Raw genomic sequence first — 8,871 nt, forward strand, 5'->3', positions numbered from 1 at the left:
AACCGTCGCTCTCCGGTTCCAGTAAACCGGACCGGTTTGGCCGGTTATCGGAAAAAACTGGTCAAATTCAAATTTCAAATAAAAAATGGCAGTTCAACCGGTTTCCACCGATTAGCCGACCGGTTTGACTGGTAACCGGCCAAATTCATATTTTTTTGCTTTAAATTCAAATGCCCGCAAAGTATACTAAATGAATGTTTGTATAATATGTTTTAGCCTAAATGAACCCTCCAACCCTCCAATACAATATATAACATGTTTTACATTGTATTTGTATACTTTTGTATGCACGTTTTTTTTTGTTTAACTTCAAATGCTCGCAAAGTATACTAAATGAACGAATATTTGAAAAAATTTGACACTATTAGATTCGTCGCAACTTGAAGTATTTTTAGAAATTTTTAGAAATTTTTTTATTTTTTTAATACAAATTTAAAATTTGAATTTGAGCCGGTTTGAAACCGGCCGGAACCGGTTCGGACCGGTTACTGCGGTAACCGGACCGGTTCCGGTAGGGATTTTTAACCCTGCTCAGTAGCTCTTGTCACCCGGTTCTTCCACTACACAATTCACACAATTCGCTGACGCTTTGAAAAAGCATTCCATTCACGTCATTCTTGCAAGAACAAGGACTGTATGTGACAGTATATTATTTTACACCAGATTTTCTAGATTTTTTTCGTAGATGAATATCAAAACTCATACAATAATAAGTCTAGTGTCCTACTATAACAAATCGGCAAGAATTGCAGTATTTTTTTTAATAGAACCCGTCAGCTAATTTTTCACTAGGACTAATTCGATGAGTAGAATGTACGTCGTACAAGTTCCGAAGTTCAGTACGTCTTTGTGGGTGTCCCATGGCCATGGACAAAAGAAAACCTTATTGTTCATTCAGGCCATCCATTGGAAAAGTGGCAGTCGACATAGTGAGGCGGAATCCAAGCGACCGGATGGACTAATCCATCAAACAAGTATGCATCATTACATTTACTTACGCAAGTATGAAATTTGATCGAAATTCCTTGATATACAAATTCCTATTACAAGAAACATAGCCTACTTGATTTATTCAAGTTTACTGACATGGAAATGCAGTCTCGTCCGAATGTACCAGCACTAACAATTTAACAGATCGATCAAAGGAAACAACAAGATATAGTCTTCTCAAATTTTATGCATTGTGTGGAATCAGAGGATGAACTCCCGGGCTCTCAGGTGCTTAATGCCAAGAAGGTGAGTGCGGACTGCACGATGGTGGACAGGGGTTGTTCGGATCTGCAATTAAGGTCCAAAATAACGCAGCGGATTTAAAAAATAAAAATGCCATAGAAAAATCTAGATATATTCCAATGACGACGCAGTAGTTAACTGCAAGAAAAATTATTGATACGGTTGAAGTGAAAGAAACATGTTTCTTGTTTAAATAAATATTTTATTTACCTGGAGCTAATTTATGAAAACTCATATAGTGTTAAAGGCAAGGTGCATTACGGGAAACAGGGGCTTTACCGGCGTCAGGTTCAACGGCGAGTTGCACGTGACGAGCACGTGCCGCACTTTGCCGAGTGTCTTTCAGTAGGCACTCAGCAAAGAAGATGTTTGCTTGCTGAGTGCCCCTATTACAGCACTCAGCAAAGCATTTATTTGCTGAGTGTTTTATGTTTGCAGTGATTTTTTTCGTGTCACACTCAGCAAACGGCTACTCTGCCGAAAGTATTGCTCACGGCAGAACTCCATATCAGTTTTCCGGTAGTGGTGAATAATAAGAAGTTAGGGAATTTGCAGTATCATTTTCTTAAAAAATGCGAACCTAGATAGCTCAATTGGTTAGATCTTTTGTAGGGGAACCTGTTTATTTGGGTACTCGCATTTTTTAAGAATTTGTTAGTAATTCATGTTATGTCCGCACTATTATTCTAACATTATGTAAAGAAAATGTTAAGAAAATAAATCATTCGTTTTTCGCCTCAAGGTAACACAGGCTCGGGATAGTATTCGGTACTTACCAGTACGCCAGCAAGGCGGCCATGAGAAGCTACCTGCAGTAAGGCTGCTGACAAGGACCAATAAGCTTAGGCCGACAATTAAGCGTCGAATCAGGCAAAAGCATGTGTTTGATGACATTCTTGCCGTTCCGCGAGATGGAGAGGGAAGAAGTTAGCAACCAATAAAAGTGAGCACTAGCTTGCTAATAAACTGGGCGTGCCCAAATGACAGCGCTCCACCAGTATCTATAGACAGGCTCACCTATAGAGAGGAGCTTTCGATCAAAGTGTGGACTGGGCTTTTAATGGGATACACGGAGGAGGAAGCTGCATCCGGGCGTGGTCAGGTCAGCTCGCCTTATCTGTTGTGCCCATTTACAACAAAGGGCGGGAGTAAGAGCAACTCCAACCCGCCTCCTACTTTTGTCCCCCTATTCTACCCATATGAGAGTCTCTCATCCTATTTCTCTCTCCTATTTCACAATGAACTCCAACAGACCTCACATACTCACTCCTATATCTCCAACTTCCTCATTCTTTATTCATATCAAGTAACTACCATGAGGATTATTTTAAATTACTATTTTATTTTTGCACCATGTATTTGCACCATGCCTTGGATGAGAGTCCAGAGCGGGGCTCCTAGATGTAGGAGGTCGAGCCCGTCGGATGAGAGCTCTCCTATCGCTAGGAACGGGATGAGAGGTGGGTTGGAGGTGTTTTTTGCGCTTCTCTCTCCTAAATGCAGAATAGGAGGTCGGAAAGGGGGTGGGTTAGAGTTACTCTAAAATGCCAGGTCCGCGTGCCTAATCGACCTCTTAAAATTTCCGAAGGCCGGCATCAAGACGCGGTCACCAGTCAACGTCCACAGTAGCTCTTGTCACCTGGTTCGTCCACTGCACAATACGCATGATTCGTTTACGCTTTGAGAAAAGCATTCCATTCACGTCATTATTCTCGCAAGCATGACAAGGACAACATTTTTGCAGCATATCGGTTTACACCAACTGTTCTCAAATTTCTTCATAGATGTCAACCGTTGAACACAACTAAACTTCTATATTAGTTAATAACTAGCTAAGATAGTTCACCAATTTCCAGACATTCCTAATTGTTTTAATCCATACTCTACATATTAGCATATCATGTCTTGTTAGCTTAGTTCCGGTCCATGTCGCCGAGTCGTCGTGTACAGAGAAGCGATAGATTAGGAAATTCCAGTGGATTCTCATCAAAATCAAATCTATACAGAGAGGCGAGACAGAGACGCCGCGTGTGGCAGCCCATGGAGAGGCCCCTCTCCTGCTCTGGGCAGCGCGAGGTCCGCGGATCCGGCGGCGGTGGAGGACCGGCGGCCAGCAGGGCCCCCTTCTCGGCGTATCGTTGCGCGGCCTCCTCCGGCGAGGCTTTGGCATCCGCGACGGCCTCCCCATCACCGGCGGCAGAAGAGGGGCGCGGCGGCGGCATCCGGCCAGGCGCGATGAATCCCCTCCGACGCGCGTCGCCGCCGTCGCGACCCCTTCCCCGTCGCTCATTCCTCCAGGTCAGGGCTAGGGTTTGGCCGGCGACGCCCCTTGGCGGCGTCGGTGGCGGCTGCCCCCTCCGGCCTCCTCCTCCCAAGCGCACGCGTGTCCGGCGGCGGCCGACTGATCCCCTGGCCGGTGGCTCCCTCATCGCGAGCGCAGGCCCAGGACTGGCGGCGATTGAATTGGGACCAGCAAAGAAGCAAGTTGATACTGATGAACTTCAAAAGACCAAACAGATGGTGAGTTTTACGTGTGAATTTACCTAAGTTAATTTTCATGATAACTTGCACCCTGTGTTAGCAACCTGCTTTGAGGCTAGCTTAACGATATGTAACTTACATTTTCCTGCTGAATGAATGTTAGCTTGAAAAAGCTAAGCAAGAAGTCAGACATAAGGATGACTCTTTGAGAAAGCTACAAGGGAAAGATCAACTGTGCAAAAACTTGCAAGAAAAGGTATATAATTATTTGAATAGTTGGTTCTTCTGGTGTTTCTTGGTTATTGCTTTTGACTTGTACCTGACAGCTTGTTGAAACATATATTAGGTAAAAGAGCTTGATGGTCAGATAGGTTCCAAGACACATTCTCAAATGACATCAGAGAAGTAGTTACAATTGTTTACATGCTACAAGCACGAACAGTTATTGTTGTAGTTACGTAATTAGGAAACTTGAAATTTCTGTGTACCCCTCCTTTTCAGATTGTGGAGTTAGAGTGCAAGATTACACAGACGCACCAATCAGAATATGAGATTGCATTTCTGAAGCAAATGATAATTTACAAGTAGTTATCAATGATATTTAGTAGCATGCTTTGATTGGTTTTATATGTTTCTTTCCTTTCCTCAGATGAAAAATCTGGAGCTCAAGTCGAAGGAACATATACAATCACTTGAGTTGAAGGTGACTCTTATAAAAATTAAACATTTTATATCTTTGGCTCTGCCTCTGCTATATGAATCAGTTTACTCATCATTATTATTGTTTATTTTTTCAGAACAAAGACCTGGAGCTCAGGTTGAAAGAAAAAGAAGACCAGCAATCTGTTGCGGAATTAAAGGTGCTCCTTGAATGGATGTGCTATCTTTGATTCTACTATATGATAGTTTTTCTTACCAAGCTCCTGCCCAGTTTCAAAAATATTATTACCAATCTAGCAATAACCATCATTAGATTTGGCAACATGTTTGAATTTGTTTGATTGATTTACCATTTCCTTTCTTAGAACTCGGAGCTGGAGCCCAAGTTGAAGGAACTAGAACACTAGCGGAACAAAGAGGTGGAGCTCAAGTTCCTGAGGAGCTCAAATTCCCTGAACATGCAGCAGCCTTTAATTCCTGAGGCTGCTGAAGCAGTGGTGAACGAGAAGAAGAGAAAAGGTGATGCAAGGAACGCATCCATCGTTGGTGAACAAGAGAGCAAGAGGCTAAAGAAAACAGCAGCCGAGCCTCCTTGGGTTGTGAAGAATTTGGAAAGGTCAAAAGCATTGTCAAGGGCTGCTGCCGCTGCCGCTGCTACACACAAGGTGTTGCCTACTCCCAGGTCACTGGCTCTTAATAAGCTAAATAAAATGTGACCTTGAGAACAAATAATAAGGTCAAAGCAGAAATAACTACATTAAATTTAGAGTGCTGGAACAGTTTGTCAGTTTAATGTGCCCTTATGAGCACGACTATGTACTTGACTGAAGCAACTTTGATACGCTTCCTGAATGTAGTGGTGTAGCATTGCAACTTCTGCATCCTGAATGTAGCTAATCATATCGGAGAAGGGGAAACTGTAGTACATGACGTATCGGGGGCGGAGCCAGGAATTTGTTTTTTTCATTATTAGGGGGGGCCAACCATGCTAATTTATATAAAAATTTAATCAAAATTCAAATTTTCAATATAAATTTGGGAGCCATAGGGGGGGCCAGGCCCCTGCCCGCCCCCCTGTCTACGCCCCTGCGTGTCGACGTGAAGCTCTCATGCTAAGGTGTATGTTCCAGTTGCATGATTTGAGGCCTTGCCTTTCATGATGGCCATGGAGGTAAGTCCCAATCGTTTCCTATCAAGGTTATGATTTATTACTAGATAAATCTGCATTGGTTTTAGTCTCCCTGAGAATATGTTACACTGGATTTTTTGATGTAGAAAAATGTTCACCCATTTGCTGGCTTTGTTTCTTAGTTATATAGATGTCGGTTATGATTTTTTCTTTCCTGGTTCTTATCTAGAGTATATTTTTTAAAATTGTACTGCAAAGACGATCAAGGGAAAAAGGAGAACTCAGAAGTTTTCATGGGGAAAAATTAACCTCAATTAAGTCATGGTGTGGCTGCAAATGTTCTTGATGGCTCGCTTACCATGTTTTTGTCGAAATGCCTGTCACTATGTGGTTGAGAAAGAACATTGTGTGGTCAAAAGCAAGTTCATATATTTTACTTACCAATATTCTTTTGACAAGTAATTCCTATTGCCTGGTGCTCATCTGATCTCCACTAACATGCCAAACCTGTTTGGGCACAACACCCAGGTGAGAAACACTGTTCCTTTGTTTCAATTTTAATCACTTGAGGAGCACTTCTTTTTGAGATATATCTCGGTTCCTGTTATTTGTAGTAGGTAGATTTTGGTGGTGTACACATCAACTGTTAGTGTATGGCTTGCCAAATTACAGGACCAGCTGGTACCCGCCCGCACACGCATGCACAAATTATAGGGCCGGGCATTTCCTCAGCATCCCATCAATCTTTCCTGCACCGCACACATCCTATTGTGATCAACTCCACACTGTTCCTTTGGATTGCTATGCCTGGAACAAAATGCTATTCTATAAAGTCACTATGCTATTGTTGGGCTGTCTCCTAATTTTTGCACCTGACTATGACTATTTGGCCAGGTTCATCCTGATGGTTGCAAAATCAAGCCTGAAGTACACACAGTGGAGTGATGTCTCAGTAAGCTATGTTTAAAGAGAATGTTTTGGAGTTTGGAACACATCTTTTAATGTATATCTATTTCTTTTTCAATGAACATTAGTTTGGCAGTATTAGTTAGTTTATTATACTAATATAATATGTTCTGAGTATGAAGATGTAAGCACATGGTTTTTTGGTGTTGGAGTTTGGGGCTGTATTATGCATCGAGAGATGAAATGATAAAATGAGAAACCTTAAGTGAATAATGTGGAGGCAATTATAATAAGCAAAAGAGTTTATTTTTATTGTTGCTTATAATATTTTGCCATTCTTGATGAAAAGATTCAACAATGAAGGAGTTAATGACAAATGGTACGATGAGCCATACATCTCTCTTGTTTCTATGACGAATTTCATCTGAATAACGCCATCATTGGCTACAGGTAATAGGAATGCCTTGTGTTTGTCTTGTACAGAATAAATAGATAATTTGGAGGATTTTGTAGAAAAATGCTCAAAATAAGAGTGTAAGTAACGAGAAGGTTGTGTGTTGAGGACGAGATACAATGTTGTAACTCGTGAAACAAGCATTTGGATATCAGTGTTGGACTGTTGTGAACAAGCACTTACATTCCTAAAGTCATGTGGTACAATCGCCGTTTGAATCAAGAGCAATTTGCAAACTTTTTAGGGATACAGTGCATCCTATCTTTTGATGCATATGTTGGTCTAGCTTATAAGACTATGAATACAGTGGAGTGCTTTATATTACAAATGCTATTTTTTGAATGATTCACATGAATAAGACTAACACATATTGTTATATTGAAATTTTAAATTATCATATCAACAGCACGCGCGATGCCGCGCGGGCCACTCTACTAGTGTAATAAGGGCCCCATATAATAATAAGTCTGATGTCCTACTATAACAAATCGGCAAGAATTGCAGTATTTTTTTTGACAAAGCCCGTCAGCTAATTTTTCACTAGGACTAATTAGATGAGTAGCGTGGAGCACGTCGAACAAGTTCTGAAGCTCAGTCTTTGTGGGTGTCCCATGGATAAAAGAAACCTTTTTATTCATTCAGGCCATCCATTGAAAAAGTTAGTTGGCAGTCCACACGTAATGAGGAGCGACCGGATGGACTAATCCATCAAACAAGTATGCATCATTACATTTACTTACGCAAGTATGAAATTTGATCGAAATTCCTTGATATACAAATTCCTATTACAAGAAACATAGCCTACTTGATTTATTCAAGTTTACTGACATGAAGAGGCAGTCTCATCCAAATGTACCAGCATTAACAGATCAATCAATGGAAACAACCAGATAGTCTTCTCGAGTTTTATGCATATTGTAGAATCAGGGTGAGCTCCCGGGCTCTCAGGTGTTAATGACAAGAAGACGAGTGCGGACTGCACGACTGTGGACAGGGGTTGTTTGGATCTGCAATTAAGGTCAAAAATAACATTTGCGAATTTTTAAAAAAGAAAAACAAAATGTCATAGAGAAATCAAGATATATTCCAATGATGATGTAGCAGTTAACTGCAAGAAAAATTATTGATGCGATTGAAGTAAAAGAAACATGGTTCTTGTTTAAATAAATATTTTATTTTACATGGAGCTAATTTGTGAAATCTCATATAGTGTTAAAGGCGAGGTGGATAATAAGAAGTTAGGGAAATTTTCAGTGTCATAAAAAAAATTCGAACCGAGATAGCTCAATTGGTTAGATCTTTTGCAGGGGAACTTGGTACCCAATGGTTTGGGTACTCGCATTTTTCTTGAATTTAAATTCAAGGAAAATGCGAGTATTTTCTTGAATTTAAATTCAAGGAAAATGCGAGTACCCAATAGATAGAGGATGTTTTGAATAATTCATTTTTCACGTCAAGGTAACACAGGATCAGGAGAGTATTATTCAGTACTTACCAGTGCTCGAGCAATGCGGCCGCCAGCCACCTGCAGTAAGGCTGCTCACAAGAACCAATAAACTGACGACAATCAGGAGTCGAATCAGGCCAAAAGCATGTGTTTGCTGACATTCTTGCCGTTCCGCGAGATGGAGAGGGCAGAAGTTAGCAAACAAAACGAGCACTTGGCATGCTAAACTAGTGCCCAAATTAAATGACAGCGCTCCACAGCACATCTATAGACGAAGGTCACCAAATAGATAGAGAGGAGCTTTATATCGAACTGTGGACGGGGCTTTTAAAAACGGGATATGCGGAGGAAGCTGCCGCCGGCGGTCAGCACGGTCAAGTCTGTGTTATCTTCGATGATATAATGCCCGTTTACAGCAAATTAAAGGACAGTCAAATCAAAATGCCAGGTCCGCGTGGTCGCTGAATGACGGTTTTCCGACGGCCGGCATCAAGGCAACGATCAGCAGTCAAAGTCCACAGTATGTGTAGCTCTTGTCACCCGGTTCTTCCACCGCACAAT

General features: G+C 41.4%; 1 protein-coding gene and 1 long non-coding RNA gene across 6 annotated transcripts; one reads left to right on the forward strand and one right to left on the reverse strand.

Annotated features, from left to right (window-relative positions):
• Positions 1–2,964: 2,964 nt before the first annotated feature.
• Positions 2,965–6,721, forward strand: LOC120704792. Of its 5 annotated transcripts, none has more exons than XR_005687685.1 (6): positions 2,965–3,753; positions 3,878–3,970; positions 4,061–4,298; positions 4,364–4,417; positions 4,512–4,574; positions 4,740–6,721. XR_005687685.1 is itself a non-coding variant. In XM_039989319.1 (5 exons), exons 1-5 carry the CDS (start codon positions 3,160–3,162, stop codon positions 4,779–4,781), a joined length of 846 nt encoding a protein of 281 aa, XP_039845253.1. In that variant the 5' UTR covers positions 2,968–3,159; the 3' UTR covers positions 4,782–6,721. The 5 variants fall into 5 exon arrangements, 1 of the variants encoding a protein (XP_039845253.1); XR_005687682.1 differs by lacking the exon at positions 4,061–4,298 and having other exon boundaries at positions 2,968–3,753; positions 4,740–6,031; positions 6,398–6,721; XR_005687683.1 differs by lacking the exon at positions 4,061–4,298 and having other exon boundaries at positions 2,968–3,753; positions 4,740–5,039; positions 5,232–6,721.
• Positions 6,722–7,477: 756 nt separating this feature from the next.
• Positions 7,478–8,574, reverse strand: LOC120704794. Its single transcript, XR_005687686.1, has 2 exons — positions 8,359–8,574; positions 7,478–7,870 (listed from the first exon to the last, which is right to left on the reverse strand). It is a non-coding gene; the product is annotated as an uncharacterized LOC120704794 (long non-coding RNA).
• Between the last annotated feature and the right edge of the window lie 297 nt (positions 8,575–8,871).

The sequence above is a fragment of the Panicum virgatum genome, chromosome 4K, assembly GCF_016808335.1.
Source record: "Panicum virgatum strain AP13 chromosome 4K, P.virgatum_v5, whole genome shotgun sequence".
Lineage (NCBI taxonomy): Eukaryota > Viridiplantae > Streptophyta > Magnoliopsida > Poales > Poaceae > Panicum > Panicum virgatum.

Coding starts and splice junctions, on each gene's coding strand:
- LOC120704792 (XM_039989319.1), top strand. CDS start 3,160: ATGTCGCCGAGTCGTCGTGTACAGAGAAGCGATAGATTAGGAAATTCC. Junction 3,971..4,363: donor GCAAAAACTTGCAAGAAAAG/GTATATAATTAT, acceptor TCCTTTCCTCAG/ATGAAAAATCTGGAGCTCAA. Junction 4,575..4,739: donor AATCTGTTGCGGAATTAAAG/GTGCTCCTTGAA, acceptor TTCCTTTCTTAG/AACTCGGAGCTGGAGCCCAA.